Here is a 24,081-nt window from a genome sequence, read left to right as displayed (position 1 = left end):
TCTCCTCTCCTCTCCTCTCCTCTCCTCTTTTCTTCATTCCCTCTCTCTCTTTTTCTGCCTTTCTCTGCCTCTACTGTCCTCTTAACTTCCTTCCCCAGGCCCTGAATAAACTCTATTCTATACTATACCTCTGGGGAAAGGGATGCCTTGGCATGGGCCCACTGAGACACCCGCTCCCCCACACCTCACCACACTCCCATAAAACATATTCTTATACCCCTTTATCTTTTTATAATCACAACAATGGCCCAGTTCAATGACTTAAGATGCAAGTTCTAGAAGAGGCCATTTGTTCACACACATATATACAAAAGATTGTAACAGTCTGTTATAAATCTACTATGAAAAAGAACCAATTTCTTTCATCTTATATCATAAAAATTTCTGGCAGAGTAAAATATCGCTTGCCAAAAACAACTAAGACACGTTGGAAAGGCTGCCATTTACAAATCATTAAGCAGCTTTCAAGATAACGTATTTTCAAATTGATTCTCTGCTTTTAAACAGATGGATTTATGTTTTTGATATTTTAATATCACCTTTAATTAAAAACCCGTTAAGAGGTGACATTTTATATAACGTTAAATAGTCTTTAGTAGCCCATCAACTTGTTCTCATTAGTGTGATTTTTCTAATTTTATTAAGGAAAAACAGGAAAAGAACTCTTAAATAACGTAAAAGGCAAACTCATGATATATTAATTATAATGCATGCACAATAGGTTGAAAAATGGGGCCCCTCTGGATCTTGTGCTGAGCCTGGCTGGATCCCAGAAACTGATCAGCCATGCCAGCTGCCCAGGCTTTTTCAATGATCCCTAGCTTTGGCTTTGGCCAGGACACCGAACTCTTGTGGACACTGCCCCTGTGTCCTGCAGCAAAAGGGGAGTCTTGGCCTCTATTCCTTTTATGCAAAAGTTCTTTTAAGGCAGCGCTCTGGCCCAGTGGGCAGGCAGCTGGAGTCCTCTCTGTTCCCGGCAGGGGCACTCTTCAAGGGTTGTGCCCCAGCTCCTTCAGCAGCTGGAAGGCTGGTTGGCTTTTGTTTGCTTTTTCTTTCCTTTTTTTTTTTTTTTTTTTCCACTTCCATCCCTTACCCCAAACATTTCTCTGAAGGAATGGAAATCCCTTCAGTTGTTTTACATAGTTAACCTTTCTGGAGAGTCTACAAAATAATTAAAAGTAATATCTTTCTTCCCCCCCCCCCCACTGGGGGCAGGCATTACTTTTCACCTTTAGAATTTAAAAAGGCAGAAGTGTAAATTCTTTTATGAGAAAAGTTAAATAACATTTATGTTTCATATATAACTGCACGGACACAGAGAGAAGAGAAAAGTATGGAGGAACAAAAGGAAACTGCAAAGGCCAATTAAATTGTATGTATCACACTTAAACAGCAGCAGCAGCTGCTGCATGGTAGAGTTCACATGTGTGTTTTACATTGTAGCATGGGCCAGATGATGTCAGTCATCCCATTTTAAAAGCTGTGTAGATGTGACCTATTTACCAACCAGGGGTATTTATCTTCCCCCATGCTCTACTGGGCACTGACATTGCACTGTATATAGGACCCCTGGTGGGAGTGCTATCGTGAAGTAACTAGCTGAAGATATTTCTTCACACAATTTAGTTTTATAAAAATGGTCAAATCTGTAAAAAATACGGTCTTAGGTATATAATGTATTTCCCTGGAAATAATGATTTAAAGAATGTTTTTTAGTATCTGCTACAAGGCCAGTGTGTAAGACACAGGTAGAATTGGGCCATAGAAGAATGTTCTAGTGACCCTTAGCTGGAGTCAGACTCAGGATGATTGTAGGGATGATGAATTCTGATACTGTGGAGTGTTTTTGGAGGCTAGCCTGAGGCAGCTTCCTGGCTGAATTGCCTGAAGTGGCTTTTTGTCTATAAGGTTGCTTCTTTCATGTTTCCCCTACCCCACGCCTATTTTTATGTTAACTTATTCCTAAATGTAGTTATTCTCTGACAATTGTGCCAACTGAGGAAGGCTTAGAATAGAGCTGAGAAGTTTATTTCATCATTAAGGAGAATACTTGGTGGTGGGAAAACTCTTCCCCTTCCACAGGGGAGAAAAATTAGCCAATTAGTAGTTTAAACATGTCTGCCATATACCTTCCAAGTACCTGGAACTGCAGAACACTTCTGCCATGTGACAAAAATACAAGGTCTGTCTCTGCCCTGAGACTTGCAGCTAAGATATGGACAAAACCACGCTGGGGAAATTATAACAGGTAGTTGAGAAGCATGGTGAAGAAATGCAGATGGACAAGTATAGGCCACAAATACCAACAGAGTGGTGGGTTGGTGATGGGTTCTCACAGCTGCTCAACAGGATGAGATAGAAGTAGGGATCAACTGATTATCACCGCATTAGAGGACAAAAATAAGCCAGCCAACAATTAAAACCATAACATTCCATTGACTCCGAGAGACAATGGGGAGAGCTGCAGGATGGAGACACTGTCTTCTCTTAACTTTCAATTGGATTCTTTTTCTTTTAAAATGGAATTGTTTTAAATACCTCTTCAGACTAAACTGACATGGGCATTTGAACATGGAGGAAAAGAAATAAAAGCCTTTGGGGTTAAAACTTGAATATGAAATATATTAAATAAAAATTCCATTATGAAAGGCTTCTAAAGTTGTCTAGCATTTCTTAAATCAATCTGTAGCACGTAATCAGTAAAACCATATCATTTAAACAGAAAGATCATAACTTAGAACCTCACCCTTGGGCAGCTGTATCCTATTACAGGCTGTAACTTAGCACATGAGTTTCAGAAGTTGTTAAAATTGAGTTCAAGCTAACAAAACTCAACTGTTGGATAAAATAAAATTAAAAAAAAAAAAAAACCCTCTGGTGAGATGGGGCAGCAGCCTATGAAAAGGCTTCATGGGATAAGAGTCTATCATATTTTATTTTGACCTTTTAAATGTATTTATATGTGAGGAAAAAGGTATTGGGACAGATATGGCCTTTAAGTGACTGAGTTACCTAAGTTATTCCCCTCTTTAAAAGACTTTGAAATATTTTCTCCTTAGGCTGTCTTTCAATATTTAAACTGTCAAATGAGCATTTGCTGATAAAAGATAAAGAGAACATCCTTTATACCGCCAATAGCTGAGCTGAAGTTTGCATTTTATCAGTCTAAATGCAAATAAAAGTCACTGTGTCCTGTTATAAAGAAAATAAAATTGGCATTTGAACAGGCTTCCATAAAACATGCGTTTCTAGTTTAATACTAAAAGTATCAACATTTACTCTATTGCAATTAAGATGGAATCGTTGTTCTGAACTAAAATGGAGTTCCTTCAAGGGCAGTTTATATGGTGGAATACACTGTAGCAGCGTGTACAGGGATTTTTACATTTCTTACATCCACCCCCTCTGTGAAATGTGAAAACTATAAATGTATCATCAAATTTATAGATTTCAAGTAACTACACTAAAGAGAATGGGGCAGAAAAAAAAATACTTTCCTGGAGAGAATTTTTGTTCTCCCAGGCTATACACTGCCAGATTCATGATTGCTAAGATGTTTTTAATAGCCTTGTAGTCTGGTCTGAGTTTTCTAAAGGGTAGAAATGTGCTCTTTGAAGTTAAGTATTCACCTATCTGATATACATAAAACCTTCCATGCAGAGAAATGTTTTTCAAATAAAAAAGGTTAATGCACCTCAAATATGTGAGAAATTTGCATCTAACTGAGCAACATTTAGCAAAGACTCCATCTTGCTTTTTCATCATAGTGTGGGAGAAAAATACCAGTGAAATCTAACAGGTAACTTTATAAAGCTAACCCTTCACCCACTAACTCCTGACGCTGAAATGACAATCGAGATAACTTCTAAACTATCTCTTGGATAAAGCTGTTTTGATTTGGTTTTCAGTTCGTGCAAGTAACTTCTTCCCAGAGACATATTTATCATTCACTAACCTTACACCTTTCCTGGTTTGACCAGTTGGTTTCCTACTGATAAAAGCTACAGTTCTTCCTAGTATTGGTATCAGTACACATACCTCCAGCAGATGGCATCTAGGCTTTGTCCCAGGACACAGAAAGCCATAAACTCCTGCATAGTTTAGGGTCATACCTAAATCCAGTACCTGTGTGTCAGCAAGATGCAACCTGCTTCTCCCATTCAGCCTGTGCTCCTTAGCCTTTGGCCAAGTGGTTTCTCCTCCTCTAAAAATGCCCCCAACTCTACACTTCTGTCATCCTCTGTTCAGTGACAACTACTTATTAGGCTCTTCCACCTCTCAGAAAAGCTCATTTCTCTCCCTTCTCTGCTTTCTCTTACAGCCCTGATAATATGGTAACTGGCAGCTCTAAGAAGCAGTGTCATGTAGTGACTGACTAAAGGAAAGGGTTGGAAGACAGCATTTGTGTCTAGCCTTCAACCCCGACTATGGTGGGACTTGGTCACTTTGCTTCTATTCCTTCACTTATAGCAACCGTACATACAGAACTATCTATATTTACTGGCTTACTATGAAGAATAAATGTTTCTGGCATAGAATCTGTCATACAATAAGAATTTATCATCCTAGTTTCTATAAAATGAATGAAGAAACACTCTACAGATTAGATAGGTAACTATCTTATCCTTTGGTAATGGGAAAAATTCCTGGGTTATGATCTGCTCTATAGCCATCTTGAAATCATGCAATAGTTTCTTTTGAGAAAACCCCTTGGCATGGTCAAACAGTAGCAAACAAATAGCAAGTGCATGCTCCACAAAAGAGGACAGGGGCTGCTCTTAAGACAGCTCACCCTTGCTTGTGACTCATGGCCCACAGAAAGAAACTGAATGGTAGAGAGCTCAGAGTGGAAGGCAGCATGGACATATGCCATAATCTCTCTGCACACACACTCTGCCTGGCCCCATGGAGCTATCCAGTGCTGCCTGTGGCAGAGATGCTCCTGTTGTGGAGATCAGCTTCATGCCAGCCTTCAGAAGCAAAGTTCATACTGGGAGCCCACCTTATCCCAAACTTCTTTCATTTGAATGTCCACTAGGAAGTAAAGAAAAATGCTGTGGGATTTCTTTCCTTTTAAAAAAAAAAGAAAATACCACCTTTAAAAACACAGTTATTGTAGATGAACAACTTATCTAAACTATAACAGACTGGACATACTGTAAAATGCCATCTGAAGGCTGAGCCATGAATTCAACATTATTTCCTTAAGCGAATGTAACTGTTCCCACATGGTTCTGCCTCAGACCAGAAAACTCTTAGAGTGCTTTTCCTAATCAACTTGAAGAAAAAATTTACCCACTGTTGCTTGTTTGTAAGCAAATCAAAAGCCAACCGAGGGTGAGGAATGACTCAGGAGGCCAATTTTTGCTCTCTGTACTGTGTGTCTAAAGAGCAAAGGAAACACCACTTTGCATTCACAGAAGAGAAGTTTAGAAACAGGCGGCAGTTTTTTTTTTTTTTTTAATACTCCTTTGTTCACTTAAGTTGTGTTTTATAATTTCTCTACGTCCCTTTTCATCTTCCAGGAAAGCAAGGAAGCAATTCTTTTTATGTGTTCCTCCTGGCAGAGACTAGGTGGGTGGCGGTAGGGGGAGGAGCCTTGAATGAGCTAAGAGGACAGAAAGAAGACTTTTAAGAACTGCCATTAAGGCTGGTGGCAGCTTTTTAGGTTTCCAGCAGGAGGGCGGTAGCAGCAATTTAAATTCGTGCCAAAGTAACAAAGTTCATGAGCCAGGCTGACATGTGTAGCACCCACAGTTGCCAATGTATGGCTTGATCCTCAAGCAGACATCTGATGTCCTGACTCAGAGAGCAAACCCATTTCTAAGATTGGTAGAGACATTTGCCCTTTAGCTTATATCATTCAGTCATTTTATTTCCAGGTTAGAAAAGCTGGAAAGGATCTCACATTCTCATATTCACACTCACTGGACAGAGCAGCTGCAGAGCAAGTGGTTCATTCCAGAGTAAGTCCACAATGACACATACTAATGTTGGGATTTTTGTTGTTAATGAACGAAATATATGAAATGTGACACAGTTTTTCCATATGGGAAAAAAAAAATTCTGTGTGGCTTACAAGGGTCTCAAAAGAAAACAACAACAAAAAAATAAATAGCATTCTTGCAAAAATTTTGGTGACAGACATTGTCCCTTTAAGAACTCATAGCTTCACTTCTAAACTGTATGCAATTGGAAGAAATTAGTTCAGCTTAAGAACGGGACCATACAACGTCATATTTGAACTTTTCTTTCCATTTCCTTTTATTTCTTCTGCTCTCCAAATTCTAGGTGTAAGTTCTTAGGATTTATCCAAAGCTTTGGACAACGCCAAAGCCTTTTACCCTTCACTAAGATTTGAATGCCTTGAAGGAGAAAGACATTCTCGCCTTCTCTTTCACTGAGAGAAACGTACCGAGCCAGAATAGACGCCAGGCTAAGCTTGAGGATGGAGTGACTTTTATTATTTCTAACAGAGCTATTGACAAATGCTTGAAGGCAATATAATTTTTTTTTAAATTGAGAAAGAAAGTAGCTTTCATTTTATGCCTTAGAGGACAGATTGGTTACAATTTAATTTCTAAGAGGGAAATTTTATAGAATAAAGAGGCCAGACATTTCTTTCTCTCTCTCTCTTTCTGCTTTTTTTCATCACACATATGAGAAATATAAGCTGCAGGGACATCTGGAAAGGGGCATTATTCACTAATCAGAAAGCAAAATCCAAGCCACTGATACTTTGATGGAGACACACATCACTAAAGTCACAAGAAAGAAAGCTGTAACGTATTGCAGGCTAAAAACATTCCATATGCATTTTCACCTTTTGGGCAGATCCAAAGAGCAATTCTATTTCAGAAGCCCTTTGTAATCTGACACCCACTGTAGATAAGATACACTATGAAGATAGTCTGTTTTGCAGCAGCGAGAAATCAAATTGGTTCCAGAAGCGAACTTATATGACAAATGGTTTAATAGTATTGCTGGAATTGTAAAGATTGGCTGAATTATTTTTCATAATCATTTTAGAAAAAGATTTAAAAATAACTTTGCCATGCCATGTGGGGGTGGGGGTGGGGATGGGGATGTCGGGAATGAGGCTGAAGTTAGAAGGCATCACATTTTATTGGCATTATAATTTGCTATTAAAATTTAGGAGCTCAGTGGTTAAAATTAAATTTTGTTTGCTACAATACTTTTAGATAAAACAATACCCGATTTAATGTGACTAGTTATGTTGTGAAAGATTAAATAGATGAACAACGAGCAGTGCATTTTTAAATTATCATTTCCAAGTTATTTTTAGTTTTCACTGAGTTCCAGTCAGCTTTGTTTTATTTAAAAAAGCATCTGGAAAAGTTCATTAAGACTTGGCAGGTTTTAGACTTTAGAAAAAGAGTCATCTACACAGTACTGTCTTGGCAAAACAGCCCAGAGTCTTGTGGGCGTAGGTAAAAGGAAAGCCTTCTCCTGGCTGAAGTCGGGAACAATTTAAATATCGCTTAGCCCACAGAACATGACTACAAAGATCTAGCAGAAATTGTAGTTAAATAAGATGTGACTAGACACTTAGGACTATTTTCTAAAAAGTCAGGAAAAAAATAAAAGGGCTTTTTTTCCTTCAGTACTTACAGTCTTTGAAGACCAAAGCCGGGTCTCTGTGAGGCAAGGCTTGGGCAATGATGTGCCTCAGAGATTCCAAGGTTCTGTCCATCTCGGGTCTGCCTGTGCAAGCCTCCTGCACAGTCTCCTCATGCCTGAATTCTTGCAGCTCTGGACTGAATTTGTGCAGCTCATTGATGCAGTGGATTACTAAAGAATCCCTTTTAACATCTGCCAATCAGACATTTCCCAGAATCTAAAGACCCTCAGGGCCCTCCTCTCAGGCTCACTTATCTTTGTTGTATGCTGAGCTAATTAGCTTGAAAGGCTGGCTGACAGGCTGGTTCCCATGGCTTCGTTCTGTTAAACACACCCACCTACAGGCAGGCTGAGGAAGCTCAGTCATCATGAGAACAGATTTCTTCTGCAACCAGATTTTGCCTGGATGCTGTGCTGCCTTCCCATTTGGGCATTTCTTTCAGCCTTCCTTCTTTAAATGTGCTGCCCCTGAAATATGTACTCAAGAAGGCATCTTCCTGCAGGTTCCTAAATTACAAGGGGAAGGCTTGGGACTGCCATCATTGAATAACCACTACAACCAACAATCTAAACTCCCCTTTGGGAAAGAGGAACTATAAAGATTATGATTAGAGTGAGATTATGTATTATTTCTGAAATCAGAATCCTCCCTGCAATGATAGTCACTTCTGGGGAGCAGTAGCAAGCAATCCCTAGTGAACTCTTTTATACTTTGCCTGACCATATTTCTTTTTCTGTTACCCTCCAAGACAAATCATTCCCAAGATTGACTTTAATTAATCCTGATATCATTCTCTCATAATTTATTCTGTTAAAAATTTAGTGGTGAGATCTGGAGAAATGGCTCAGTGTAAGGACTCTTGTGAAAGCAAGAGAACTTAGTTCAAATTCCTGGCATGTATGTGAAAGCAGGACATGGTTGCATATACATGGCTGCATGTACAGGTAACATTAGGGTCAGGAAGCTGAGACAGGTGGCTCCCAGGACATGCCTACCAGTCAATTTGGCAAAAATGGGTAGCTTCATATTCTCTAAAAGATGCTATTTCAAAAACTAAGGTGGAGAGTGATAGAAGCCATCTACTATCATGCTCTTACATACACACCTGCATATACCACAGACACTACAACTACCACCACCACCACCACCATCACTACCACCACCACCACCAACAGCAACACCAAAAACAACAGCAGCAACAACAGTGACAAGAATTTCTAGCAACTAAGAGCAAAAGCAATACCTTTAAAAGAAAAGTTTAATAGAAAGTTATTAAAAGAACTCAGCAAGTCAGACTCTTTCCTATCTGTGCTCTCTACAGATCCATACACATGTGTAAAATAACACTTTGACAAGAGACAAATGTGAGGAGCAGATGTGGCAGCAGTCCCAAGAAGGCGCCAGGGACTGCAGCTAAGTCGTATGACTTGCACCTGACTTCCTCATATAAACCACAAACATCGTGAGAGCTACGCAGGTGTACCAGGTTACTGGCGAAGCCATTTTGGTGGAGATATGCCNCTGCTGCCCTGATTAGCTGAAGCTGCNTACCTGGTGAGGTGATGTGGCCTGCTGTGAGTGGATGGGAACTGATAGTATATAAGAGTGAGAGGCCCAGGGCTCAGGGTCTTTCGCTTACACAGTCAATGCTCAGCCCAATAAACATGTGCAGAAGAATCCTATTGTGGTGTCTTTCTTGCTGGCGAGTCAGGCGTCCCACAGACAAACATTTCATGTGATCACATATCACACTTCAGGAATATGTAATATCAGAAACAAACGAACCGACTTTCCTAGCTGTATGCTCTTGCTGTTGAGGCGCTGTGAAGGACTTCGCTGCTTCATTTGAAGTTTTTTTCTTTTTTTTTTCTTACACAGAACTCACAGATTGTTGTCTCATGTTCCTTCCAATTTTCACATTCCATTATTGTGAAACTAATTCTTTAAAGACTGTATAAATAGAATGTCTTTCTTTTTTTTTTTTTAAGATTTATTTATTTATTATACGTAAGTACACTGTAGCTGTCTTCAGACACTCCAGAAGAGGGCGCCAGATCTCATAACGGATGGTTGTGAGCCACCATGTGGTTGCTGGGACTTGAACTCTGGACCTTCGGAAGAGCAGTCGGGTGCTCTTACCCACTGAGCCATCTCACCAGCCCCTAGAATGTCTTTCATGTGATCAATTTCTTCAGCTAGTTGTAGAAGGGTGGGCTTAATAAAAAACAGAGAAGGAAAAAGTAGCAGTGATAATAAATGCTATTATAATGATTATTCCTTGACAAATACCCACAGGAAATTTAGGCCACCCAGAGAAGAAATTCAGAATTTTCACATAGACAAAATGAAATGATACATAGATCTATGTATAGTTCATATATATAATTGAACCTCATGTGAAAAGACTTACTTTGGGTCACAAAGTATGCCTTGCATCAAATTGTGAGCACATGCAGATATGAATGCTCACATGTGTGTGTGTGTGTGTGTGTGTGTGTGTGTGTTGCTGAAGACCAAACCCAGAGACTTGCACAGGCTGGGCAATCAATCTATTATTGAGCAATAACTTCAGGCCAGAAAAATGTTACTGTCTGTAGTTCAAGAATTTTATTTTATTTTATTTCATTTATTTTGTTTTTTCAAGACAGAGTTTCTCTGTGTAGCACTGGCTGTCCTGGAACTCACTTTGTAGACCAGGCTGGTCTCGAACTCAGAAATCCACCTGCCTCTGCCTCCCAAGTGGTAGGATTAAAGGTATGCGCCACCACTGCCCGGCTTCCAAGAATTTTAAATTCATTTTTTTATTTTCGGAAAAGAGGTTCTTAATTTCAAAAATAATCTGGATGACTGGTGGATGACAAAAAATTCTGTTACACAAGAGATTATATACATAGTACCTATGTAAGAACTTTGAGAGTAACATAGTATTGGAAACCAAGACAATGTTTCATTATAGAGCCAGGACAAATAACAAAGGTTTCTCAAAAGAGTGATACTCATAATAGGAAACAGAAAATGATTGATGCCTGAAGCTTGATCAGTGAATGGGCTTTCCCTGTAGATTAAAATTGAATGTAATAATTGTTTAACACATTTTTTTATTTTATGTGTACTGATATTTTGCCTGCATATGTATCTGTATTACATATGTACCTGGTGTCTGTGGATGCTGGGACTTAAACCTGGACACTCTGGAAAAGCAGCCATCACTTGAGACTCAAATTCTAATTTTCAAAATAGTGTGGTAGAAGGAACAATAACTGTGGGTTTAATAAGGCCTAGGATTATATTTTTGTCATCTAACTGTGACCATTATCACAAGCCATTCATCTTTGAGTTTACACTTCTCATCCATAAAATCAGGGAGTTAATCTGAATGTTCCCTTTAAGTTCTAAAGTCCATGATTCTGTGGTTAAACACAAATATTAGCACAGACTTTCTAGACATGCAGAAAGTCACAGATTCATTTCATAAATGCTAGACTGATATTTAGAAAGTCGCTTCTAGTCCCATTCAACCTAACCATTCATTTGTAGTAAACATAACCAATATCAATATGATAAATTCAAAGATGCTCGCTGCCAAAGCCACATAGGAATTTGAAAGAAAACTATGAGTATCTTCACAAGACCTTCAGAGCAAATTTACCAAGACAGTCCAAAGAAACATTTTAGCCTTTTATGATTCTCATTTAATAAATGAAAACAATAAAGACAGATTGCACAACATCACAGTTAGCATTGTTTCACCATTAAGTCCAATCTTTCAATAAAAGTCTTCCTAAGCCTCTGCTTACATATTCTTTAAATATCCATAAACATTTCTTAGGTCTACTGGGTGGTGGTGTTACATGCCTTTAATCCCAGCACTTGGGAGGCAGAGGCAGGCAGATCTCTGAGTTCGGGGCCAGCCTGGTGTACAAAGTGTGTTCTAGAACAGCCAGGGCTACACAGAGAAACCCTGTCTTGAAAAAATCAAATATATAAATATATATATGGAAATGAGATAATAGACTACAGTACAGAAAATGATCTTCTAACACTGTGAGAGTACTAATTTAAGGGATGAGAAATGGTATCCAACTGACATGCTCATCCTTTGGAAACTTGGCACCCAAGAGGGTGCCGTCAGTGGCATGCTTATTGTTAAATAACAACTCACTATACGTTTATAAAAATGGTTTGGGGGCTACCAATTGGAATTTAGAAACCACAGAGTGTACCAAAGTATCACCTTTAGTTAAAAATAAAAAAGAAAACTTCTCCTCATGCCAACAGCGTGCTATACTCTGGAGAAGGTGGCCAACCTTGTCAAGGCAGCTTTAAAGGATAGGGTTGTAGTCATAGTAGCCTCAACTAACATACACTCTTTTTAAAAAAATATTATCCCTATTGTGTGTGAGAGAGTAACTGGTGAATGTGAGGTGCACTTTCCATGTCTTGGAGTGCATGTGGGGACCAAAGAAGCTTTGGGGAGCTGAGTCTCTCCCTTACAGGGGTTCTGCTGATTTAACCACAGCAGCCAGGCTTGTACACCAAGCACCTTTGTTCAGTGAGCCATCTCAGTGGCCACTGACATATTTTACTCCTAGTGAATCAGATGACAGGGAAGGAGGGAAGGGGGACCCTGAGGGAGAGCTGAGAACACATCCTCTTTGAAATAATGTCTCACTTCCCTTGATGCTAAAGTCTATGACAAGACAGAGGAAATCAAGAGGAAGCTGAGGTATGGAGTTAAAGTGCTAAGACAAGAGAGTTTACAGACACTGACAGACAGAGTCCAATGAAGATGGGCAGGGTGAACTGGACAGGCGAAATGAGAAACTGGCAAAAGAGGTCAAAGTCACTGATGAGTACTATTGACCAGGAAGTGTGGGAGGAGAAAGGAGACTCAGAAGTAGATGTTGTTGATGTTTAGTGTCACCTCAGATAGAAAGAAGCCAGAAAAGAGAATAAGTGGCTTTTAAGCATCCACGTTAATAATTAAAAGAAGTGAATGTACGGCTCAGAGCTTATTGTCTGTTGGGAGGAGACCAATGTGGTGTTGGGATAAAGGCTTCTATAAGAGGCAGCTGAAAAGGGAATTGCCAACACTCTGCAAACGTAAGTAACAAGGTGGAATTTTACTCCAGACTCTTTTATCCATTGATATTTGACTACATTAGGAAATTGTCAATAACAAGTAATCCGTTGAACCACGTGATAAAAATAATGAATATCCCATCTGCAGAGCAAGGGAATGTATGTTTATTGTTGTAAAAATAATTTTAAAAAGCAGCTACAAACTGTCCTTTATCCTTCCTAAGGATGTCTGAATTTACCCTCCTAGCCAGAAAACACAATAAAAATAAAGTTTTCATCTACCAGAGCTCTTTGATTGGTGGATAAATTTGGGGCTCCTGCATGGATGTATGTTAGTGGTACCAACTGTCAAGTCACATCTAAGAATTTGGTGTCTGAGAGAAGCACAGTTTATTCTGTAAGAAATATGTTACAGGACAATCATATCATCAGGGAAGGTTTTGTCCACAGGTTAACATTTTGGAATAAAATTGGTATTGTTTAAAGCTGGAAGAATTTGGCTGTTCGATTTTTTTAAGACTGGAGTTAATGATGTCAAGCCATTTGGTCCTTAGATATGTGCCATGGACACTGCCCTGATACTTTAATCATGGCTGGCTTACTTTCAAACAATTCATGTTTTCAAAAGGATTGCTTAAAAATTTTGGTTCATGAAGTGATTCTGTCAATGGCTTTTTTTTTTTTTTAATATTTACCTTCGAAGTTTAATCAATTATTAGTTGCTGTTCTTCCCCTCTTTCAAACGTCTCCCTTCAGGAGTGGGATTTATACAGGTGTTTGTTTGAAAAAATTGACACAAGATATGGGTGCATACTGAGACTTGTCTGTGGAGAGGCTACTGAACTCTGGCATTGTTTGAGTCACTCCTCAAATGAAGAGGATGGGTCTTCTACAGAGTGTGCTAGGGGCTGAGACACCATTTTTTAAAAATTTTATTTATGTATTTATTTATGTATTTATGTATGTATGTATGTATGTATGTATGTATTTATTTATTTATTTATTTATTTATTATATGTAAGGACACTGTAGCTGTCTTCAGACACTCCAGAAGAGGGAGTCAGATCTCTTTACGGATGGTTGTGAGCCACCATATGGTTGCTGGGATTTGAACTCCAGACCTTCAGAAGAGCAGTCGGGTGCTCTTACCCACTGAGGCATCTCACCAGCCCAAGACACCATTTTTAAAAGTCATATTTCTGGGGGTATGGTTGTGCAGAACGCTTAAATTTTGCAAAAAATAATTAATAAATTACACACACACACACACACACACATATATATATATATATATATATACATATATATGGAGAGAGAGTTAGAAAAGAGACAGAGAGAGACACAGAGAGACTAGAAGAAAAAGTATCAGCTTAAAACAAACTGGAAATGTTTATTGGTTACAAACAAATGATTTAAGTATGAGAGTAGCTGATGATACAAGGTCCAGCAACCAGTCATTTCACAGCTTCATCTATTTTAGATGAGGTTTCCTGTAAAGGTTGCATCATCAGTAGACAATTCAGTTCCGGCTACTTATGGATATGCTTACATTAAGATAAAAGCCTCATGCCCTTCCATTTCACACTGTAAACTATAATTTTCATGTACTTCCTAAGCTGTCACGATCAGAGGACTGCACTTAGCAAGCATTCTGCTGACAAAGAACTATGCCTTTTCAAAATTTGCTTGAAGGATAGGAAACAGCACACAAAGGAGCCCCATTTTCCTACAAGTTGTAAAACAGAGAACTCCCAAAGTACAAAACCGTAAAGTCTTCTACTCCTCTTAAAAAAATACTTGGGTAGCCTTGAGCTCAAGGACAATGTGTCCCTCAGCCACAAACTCCAAGAATGTGCTCAGAGAGGATTTAATCTATTGAGATAGATTTTCTTGAACATGTAAAGGAAAGAAAGACTGTGTTTCTTAAAAAGTTAGGTATGGCAGGATAGACACCAAAATCTGGTTAGGTGAACTGTCTCCTTAGCAACTCTTAGTGCCTGTAGGGTAAGACAGGTGCAGTGCCCAGTGACTCTACAGAGACCCCAATCAGGTACACACTCCATACACCCCGATGCGGCTGTCCTGTGATTCACTTTGCTATCACTTCATCAGCTCCATCTTGCCACCAATCCTTTCCCAACCTTACTCATTCTGTGACTCGAGGCAAGAGAATTGACATTTAAAGCTGTTTGCTTACAGCTATAATTAAAATGAGGTTATAGTGAATCTCAGTGACTCTAGTACGATAGAATAGGCCCTGTTCCACAATATTTCTGCCGTTTAAATTTCAGTCCAAATTCCTTTCAAATCATTTTAACATTGACAAGTATCCCTGAGTCCCACCTATAACCTCTTTAAAATCAAGTGACTGTGCTGCTCAAAGCCTAGCTTCTTCTCACTTATGCAACATTGTCCCCATTCCACGGAAGTCATCTGTGACTTGGTCTCTTTTGATTACAGCAAATCACACTACACTTCTGTCGCCCAAATTTTCTGCATGACTTCCTCTTTTACATTCTGTCTTTCTCAGTCTGTCTGTTTAATCAAATCCCTCTCCCACAGAGTACTTCCCCAGGAACACTTCCTTGCACCCTTTGTTCATCTGCATCAGTTTGGTACCAGGCTCTTAAGGCTTTTTCTCCTGTCCTAAGGTTGCTCAGCTTACTCATAATTTGTCTGAGATGATGTGCCAACTACAAATTATATCTTAAAAACCCATGTACTTTCCCCTGCTAGCTTTACACTACCAAGATTTTGGAAAACAGATCTAGTAATAACATAATTTTTTTTACCTCTTAATCGAGGATAAATAGAATTATAGTAGTTTTTAAGTGGTCACTTTCTTTTATTAAAAAAAGGGGGGGGGAGGCATATGATACTCATGCCAAGCAACAAATTTATATTATGATGTATACTTAAGAAAGTGCATTGATACTAATTTGTTATGTAATTTGTGTGTGTGTGTGTAAGCTAAAGGTCAACACTGTCTTCCTTGATTGCCTTTCACCTGAGAGTTCCTCTCAGTGAAATGGAAGCTTGCTGTTTTGGCTAAACTGGCTGGCCAGCCTGAACTAGAGACTTACCTACTTCTGAATCCTCACCACCCCAGCACTGGAATCACAGACATGCAACAGTGTTTGCCTTTTTTCTATACAAGGGTGCTAAGGATTGAAATTTAGGTCCTCATGCTTGAACAGCTAGCATTTTAACCTACGAACCAACTCTTTCTGTATAATTTTAAACAATTTAACATGTTTTAATGGCATTACTATCTACACTTTACAATATTAAGGTAAAAGACTTAAGGATGCTAGTTTTTTAAGTTCCTGGGCTTTGGAACTATCCCCGTACTCTTGGTTATCACACAGCTCTGAGGTCCTCTAGATACTTTTTTTTTGGTTTTTCAAGACAGGGTTTCTCTGTATAGCCCTGGCTGTCCTGGAACTCACTCTGTAGACCAGGCTGGCCTCGAACTCAGAAATCCGCCTTAGGCTACATCTTAATTTGCCATTGGTTTGCTATATGTAATATTGTCTTAGCACAACTGAATTAACACCGTTGGAGGTTAAAAGTCAGTATCTAGCCGGGCGTGGTGGCGCACGCCTTTAATCCCAGCACTTGGGACGCAGAGGCAGGCCTGGTCTACAGAGTGAGTTCCAGGACAGCCAGGGCTACACAGAGAAATCCTGTCTCAAAAAACAACAACAACAAAAAAAAAAAAAAGATGTAGCCTAATGCTCTACATTCTGAGGGACCGAGGACATGGATAATGGGCTTCTGCCTATCCTGGAGGTGGCTGCTAAACTTGGAGACAGCAGCAGAGAGATTAATTGGGTGGCTATTTGTCAGAAATTTTACCAAGTACATGACGAAAAAGAATAGTTATTTTAAGTTGCACTCACCCTATGATTAATACCCTCTAAACATTCTATGGTTCTGGACCAAGTTCAAAGCCAGCTACATGTTGAATAGATCAGTGGCTACCAATACCAGGTTGGTACAAGTATAAGTTACATGTTGCATAGAAAAAAGCTTGTTTAATGGGAACGAAGTCAACTATTAAAGAAAGTGGAAAGCAAAGCGTCTCACAGAGATGTTTTGGTTTGGGTGGACACTGACCTTGGGCTTCAACCATGCTAACCCAGTGTAAATCATAATACTAGAAAGGATCAGCTTGCCTTTGAATGAAATAGAAAAGATGGTTAGTCTAGTTAATTTTCTTTAGTAACTTTAAGGCGTCTTTAGTAATTTTAGCCTAATAAATCCACACCATGTTTGAAAGTACATTAAGCTTTCTTTGCGCTTTTTTCTTTTTCTTTTTTTTTTTTGAGACAGGGTTTGTGTAATCTTGGCTCTCCTGGAACTCACTCTCCAGACCAGGCTGACCTCAAACTCCAATCTACCTGCTGATTGCCACCATGCCTGGCTATGTAATTACTTATTTACGAGACAGGGTCTTTCTACATAGCTCTGGCTGTCCTGGAAGTGTGTAGACCAGGATGCTTCCTGAGTGCTTAAAGGAAGGCACCACCATCCCGGCTCTACCACTGTGTTACGTGTCTAGTCCTTTTTATAAATACTCTTCCATGTAGTCTTCACAACTCTGATAGACACTATCACAAACCATGTAAATCTGTCTTCTAATTTTATCAAATAGAAACAAGCTTCTTATGTAGCAGTAGTGAAGTGAAGTAAAGCCAAGAAAAATGAGGTCAAACACTTTTATTCCCAATCTGCTTTGGAGATAAGAAAAACGTATTACAAAATAAACATTCTGTAGTCTTATTAAACTATCTTCAACATTAATTTATGTTATAGAAACACCTTTAGCAGAGTATAAAAAATGAGTATCTGAGCTTAAACTACATTTTAAAATAGGGCTATATCAACACTTTGAAAATCAGTCTAATTTTCAAAGAAACTGTATTTGACATATTCATATATCCAAACATTTAAATACGCTTAGATAATGATCAGTTTCAAATAGTCAGAATTAATTTTGCTAAGGTAAAAGGGAATCTGTTGTTTTTATCATGTCACCGTTGGCAAACACTGCCATCTGGTGGTCACTTCTTGCTGAAGACGATCTTCTATTAGAGGTCAGCCTCCTCAGGGAAGCTGAAGGGACAGTGACCTCAGGTGCTTGTACTTTCTCTCCTCTCTTGACCTCAGGTGCTTGTTCCTCTCTCTCTCTCTCTCTCTCTCTCTCTCTCTCTCTCTCCCTCCCTGCCCCCCTCATCTGTCTTTTTCTTTCTTTCTGTTGTTGTTGTTGTTGCTGCTGCTGCTGACAACTATAAAAATACTGGTAGGAACTTAAACTTTCTTTCCCCACGAGCACATAGCCAATGAGAACGGCACCAAAAGACCTAATGCTGCTCATCTACTGATCCATGTCTACTACAGAGGTCTAAAGAGACAGAAGGCAATCAGTTTCACTCCAATGGCCAAATAATCGTGTACGTCTCACGTAATGCTAAAACCAACTCACCAATGTAGTAAAAGCCCAACTGTGACCGACTGAAGGAGAAAAGAGAGAACTACAGATTGCATTAAGTTGTTCTATTATTTATTACATGTGAATCCAAGATCTGAGGCAAGTCATTTATCTACCTGTTTAAGGCAGAGTCTGAACATCACAGTGAAATAAAAATGATGTCCATGTTTTGCAATTACTGCCAATGAAGTTCTTTTCACACAAGTTATTTTATATTTAAATTAGTTACCTGAAAATTTTTAAGAAACAGAGTGCTTGGCAGACTTACTATCAATCAGACTTTGGAAGCTATGAGTCTAAAGAGGCTTTATTTCCATAATTTCCATAAATACTGGCTTTGGTCCAAAAAAGACCAGTATACTGGCTAAAAATAAAATTATAGTATCTAAAAAAATAATACATATCAGAAATCTATTAGTCTCCCCAAAAGCTGGCTGCTTCCAAACTCGATTTAATATTCTGCATGTTTTCCCTCTGCTGCTTGGTAAACACATTGGCTTCTCCTTTCTGCAGTCGGCGTCTGGCAGCTGCCTTCTGCTGCCTCGTCAGCTGACGCTTCACCTTCTGCTTCACCAGTTCCTGGAAAGATTTTGTGAATTAGTATCACTAACAACCATCTTGATATGGAGCAGAGAAATCATTATCAAATTATTATTGAAGATTTACACTGGTAGGATCTTTCAAATTTACATGTTAAAGATGAATTTTAAGAATCCTAATGACACTATATGAACTAGTAGATAAAACAGGAGAAGCTGTTGAAATTTTTTAAAATTTATATTCTTCCCACAAATACAGATTATACAACAAAAGTGGTCAGTTTAAATTATCAACCACTAGAGTGCCACCTAGTGACCATCATGAACAATGAGTGTGGGGGGGAAACCCAGACGAAAACATGTTTTTCTTGGTAAAAGACATGATTTTGTAATTATTTGCTTGCTCGCTCCTTCCTTCCTTCCTTCCTTCCTTCCTTCCTTCCTTCCTTCCTCCCTCCCTCCATCCCTCCCTCCCTCCGTCCCTCCCTTCTTTCTTGAGGTAAACTCTCATGCAGCCTGGGTGCCCTGGCTGGTCTTAAACTGGAACGTAGTCAGATAACCTCCATCTTCTAGCTCCCGCCTGCACTTCCAAAGGCTGGAATTATGTAGCCAGCCTTGTGGTGCTTGGGACAGAGAAGAGGACTGAGGGCGGTAGTCACTCAGAGGAAGTCCTCACAGAGCACGCAGATGCATACTCTAGAGATGCAGAACAGTCTCTTAATTAACAACTGTAAATGCCGTATGTACAAATCACATGACTGAAAACTTTGGTTTTTTTAAATTCAGTTCATAATGACTTTTGGTTTCTCTTATAGCCCAATTCCAAACAATGTACAAATCCTACACAGTAATTTTTTGTGTGTAAGAAAAACCTAGGTACAACATGAAGTAAAATATTATGTGTTATTTTAGCAACTACATGGAAATCATCACTTGCTGTTAAAAGTAAAAAGGTTCTCCCATTAGATCTAGCCACATGTATGTATAAAGGCAACAATTACTTAATTCTGTTACATGTTTTCAAGAACAGAATTTATAAATGACTATTGTGTTTATAAATTATAAGTTTATGTATAGCATAATAGCCAATAAATAGGAATGATAAAAGAATTAAGGAGGAAAAGGATTTTATGATACAATTTCAAGGAATTTAAGCCCTTTTTGTCTTTGTATAAATTCCAAAACCACCACCACCAAGTCCACTGAGGTAACAGTTTTCTTCTGTCATTTTTACAAAACAGAAAAGAAACAGTATGAGAAAAGTATCAAGAGGAGCTGGCCTATGGCCTGCGATCCTAGCAGCTGAGAGCAGAGGCATGAGGAGCAAGGGCGGATGAAAGGGAGGAGAGCTGGGAAGGGAAACTCTGGTCAGAATATATTGTACGAAAAAAATGATTTTCAATTAAAAGTTTAAAGACAACCTTGTGTGCACAGAGATCTTTGTTCATGGAGTTAGGCTGAAGGTCTTGTATTCTCCTTAGGATACAGGCTCATATACAATTCACAAAGCTCAAGACAAAAACTAAAACCACAACACAATTACAAGACCAGCCTCTGCCTGGTAAAGAGGAAATAGCACAGCTTGACATCTACTTAAATAGGCACAGCCAATTGTATCTGAGCCACACACACAGAAGGACACACAAGTTTGAACCTGGTACCAATTTTGTTTTGAAATCAAAGAAAGGGGGGCAGATAAATCCCAGTAAGAACAGAGAGTATAAAAGCAAAAAGCAAAAAGGTTATTTATGAACTGCGAGATATCTGTACTGAAATCTTTTTTTTGGCTTTTTGAGACAGGGTTTCTCTGTATAGCCCTGGTTGTCCTCGAACTCAGAAATCCGCCTGCTTCTGCCTCCCGAGTGCTGGGACTAAAGGCGTGCACCTCCACGCCTGGCTCAAAACTTTATCTTTTAATGTATTACATGCTTCACAGATTTCAATTTTATATTTAGAAAATCAAGTAAATTTTCTTAGACAAGTTTAGAAAGAATATGAAAAAAATTACATTTTTGAGAATTTCACAGTTATTGGTCTGCCAAATCCTAAATGTTTCTGAACAGCCCCAGAACTGTAATATAAACTACTATTAACTATTTTTTACTTTATTCTGTGTGTGCATGCATCCTTGTGTGTACACGTGTGTACTGAAGCCAGAGGCCAGCATATGTAGTCTTCCTCTTGCACTCCCCATCTTGTTCGTTTGAGACAGGGTCTGTCCTCTCACTGAACCTGGTGTCGGTCAGCAAGCTCCAGGAATTCTCCTGTCTTCACTTGTTTGTGCTGAGTTAACAGACCATGTGGTGAGTTAATCTCACCACGTCTAGCTTTTTATGTGTGCATTTGGGATACAATGTCATTCTGGATAGCTCTCATTTAATATTATAATGTCTCTTTCTACCCAAAACAAAACATTCTAATTCACTAATAACATCTGAATTTTAATACATTTAGAAAAATGAAGTCATTTATCTTTTGAGTTTACTTTGTGTACAGCCATTTCACTTTTTCATTCTTGCCCTTCTAAACTGTTTCCTTCTTTGTTCACTATGAGGAAATTATCTTTAAAAACTAGCTTTGGAACACACAATTTTACTTATACAGAAGAAAAGAGACCAACATAAAATTTGCTTTAAAGCATCAAAATTTGATAAATTACTTACTATTTTGCTGCATGGCTATTGCCAAGTTTACTTTTTAAATTTTAGACAGAAAATAATTTTTAGGAAGCACAATTAAACAGTAGTCTTCAAAACACACTGCATAATCCTGAAATGAGGCAGGTGGGTGGGTTGTAAACTTGCACCGTGGCCTCTGCTGACTGCTAAAGGATCAGGAAAGCAAGCAAACCCAACAAAGTCTGGCTTGATTCCTGAGAGAAATAATGACTTGTAAATCCCTGCTCTTTCCAAATGTCAGATGTGAATGAGACCTAGTAGCTGCATAATCCAAATGTGTGTGGAGTAAAGAAACACTTCTCCAAAGGCCACAGAGAGGGGGCTGCTTTGTGGGGTGCGGCCATCTCCACACTGATTCTTCCTTCTGGGTAGGTCTAGAGAATACTCTGCTCACTGTCCTGTCTAGAAAATATCCCTTTTGTAAACTGCTTGGATACAAATGTAAATGCCCAAGGGACCAACAAAAATTTGATAGTAAAGACATTTAAAATCACCTAGTTCCCAAATGTAAGCAGGGGGTGATACACCTCTACCTTTCAGCCATATTGCTACCTTTGTGCAATGTCATATAACCTTCCTTGTCAAAAATCAAAGACTGAATCATGGGGAACTACAAGCTACATTAACATTTTATTCCGTAAATTTAAACTAATTTATATGTTGCCTTATCCCTGAAAGCTTTGCTTATTTCTGGTGAAAACTTCTACATGCTGACCATGTTATAACATTAACATATGAGATCCAAATATCTAAATGACCTGAAATCCTGACAGTACCCAAAGGTCACCACTCTGCCCACAGCTCTGACCCCAACAACTGGCACATGTAGCACTTACTGGAGGGATTGTTGAACAGCTCAGGGCACTGCCCGCAGACGTAACACTCAATGTTCTCGTTCTATGCTGAGTAACACTACTCATACTCTCTTCGTCTCTAGAATAAAATTTAAGAAGCAAGTTATCTAACCAGTTAGTTTCTATAACGTAAAATTAATGTGTCTTTTTTTGCAGTGAAGCATAAAATGAAATGCCTCAGAATTATATTTATGAAAATAAAAGTGAAACTACTTACAACTCAATCCACTACATTTTAACCGTCTTAGAATGTTCTGACACAACGTTACCATCAAACTTTCCAAATAGAATGTTTTATAACTGAAATGTAATCATTTCCCTACAATTCATTTGTTTTTCACTAAATTATAAAAAGCTATTTTTCACACTCAGTATCATTTTGCCACATTCTGAACAAAAGCAGACATAGTATAGATACAATGTCCTCATTCTCTTTCTGAGACAGGGTCTCATTTGTATCCAAGGCTGATCCTCCTATCTCAGGCCTCTAGCCCCCCAGTGCTAGTGCAAGGATTTCCAGTATATAGCACCACGCCCAGCCAGAGGCAGTTCTCTGAAACTGCACTGTGAGTCAGAATAAATACTATCACCATGGATATGTCTATACTTTTAAGTGCTCAATATTTTAATATCAACATTTACACGAACCCAGAAAACATTAACTTTTAAGTCAGTATTTTTCTGAAACATCTATTTTTAAAAATATTACATTTATCTTTTTGTACAGATGGCACATGCCACAACGTGCATGTGGAGATAAGAGAATAATGTGTAAGAGTCACTTCTTTCCTTCCACCACGTGGGCTCTGGGAATTGAGCTTGGGGTCACGCTTGGTAGCAAGTGACTGCAATGATAGAGGTGTCCTGAAGATCCATAGATATAAGTGGTTTGGAAGAGGCTCTGGAGATGGTAATTTTGGAGCTGGCCCTGGTTATGAAAATGAAAATGGTGGTGAACCAGATATGGCAATCAGAACAGGGACTACGGGATTGTTTATGATAACTATGGAGGAGGAAGCTATAGGATCTGGACATTATCATCAGCGACATTGTAACGATGGCCCAGTGAACAATGGAAAATGTAGTGGCAGCAGGAACCCGAGTGATCACATGGTGGAGGAAGCAGATACTGGAGGTAGTTAAGGAAATGGCGGCTAGGGAGAGCCGGGCTAATCCAGAGCTGCTCACTTTCCATGGGCTCCACGGTGCACTCAGAATCTGAGGATGAGAGCCCAGAGGAACAAAACCACTTCCGGTTATTGAAAAAACAATGCTAAGGAAATGTCTATCTCAGTCACACACAGATCTGCAGTGACATGGGAGAAGACAGCAGAGCAGACACAGAGAGCCAGGTTCTTAGCTTTTTTGTTGTTGTTGTTTTTCGAGACAGGGTTTCTCTGTGTAGCCATGGCTGTCTTGGAACTCACTCTGTAGACCAGGCTGGCTTCGAACTCAGAGATCCGCCTGCCTCTGCCTCCCAAGTGCTGGGATTAAAGGCGTGTGCCACCACTGCCCAGCGCTTCTTAGCTTCTTAAGTTTCTTTTTAGTGGCTTTTGTAAAAGTGTAGAAAGAAGCATTCTTTTTTTTTTGGTAATGTTAAGGTTATATATGTCAGGGGATGTGAAACTTTTTTTTATTTTTAAAAAGATTTATTTATTTATTATATGTAAGTACACCGTAGCTGTCTTCAGACCCTCCAGAAGAGGGCGCCAGATCTCGTTACGGATGGTTGTGAGCCACCATGTGGTTGCTGGGATTTGAACTCTGGACCTTCGGAAGAGCAGTCGGGTGC

General features: G+C 39.1%; 2 protein-coding genes across 2 annotated transcripts in view; both read right to left on the bottom strand.

Moving 5' to 3' along the window:
- Lix1 (limb and CNS expressed 1) overlaps window positions 1-7,987 on the bottom strand; it is a 58,002-nt gene extending 50,015 nt beyond the window's left edge. The window contains exon 1 of the mRNA XM_021149806.1: window positions 7,633-7,987. Coding sequence (XP_021005465.1) covers window positions 7,633-7,714 — 82 coding nt within the window. The 5' untranslated portion in view covers window positions 7,715-7,987. The remainder of the gene's footprint in view (window positions 1-7,632) is intronic.
- Window positions 7,988-18,273: 10,286 nt separating this feature from the next.
- The window catches only part of Riok2 (RIO kinase 2), a 20,061-nt gene continuing 14,253 nt past the window's right edge, over window positions 18,274-24,081 (bottom strand). The window contains exons 9-10 of the mRNA XM_021149096.2: window positions 22,272-22,368; window positions 18,274-18,797 (exon numbers count right to left, since the gene is read on the bottom strand). Coding sequence (XP_021004755.1) covers window positions 18,633-18,797; window positions 22,272-22,368 — 262 coding nt within the window. The 3' untranslated portion in view covers window positions 18,274-18,632. The remainder of the gene's footprint in view (window positions 18,798-22,271; window positions 22,369-24,081) is intronic.

Source organism: Mus caroli, chromosome 17 (assembly GCF_900094665.2).
Source record: "Mus caroli chromosome 17, CAROLI_EIJ_v1.1, whole genome shotgun sequence".
Lineage (NCBI taxonomy): Eukaryota > Metazoa > Chordata > Mammalia > Rodentia > Muridae > Mus > Mus caroli.
Note: the sequence above shows the minus strand (reverse complement) of the source record. Positions and strands in the feature narration are given on the sequence as shown.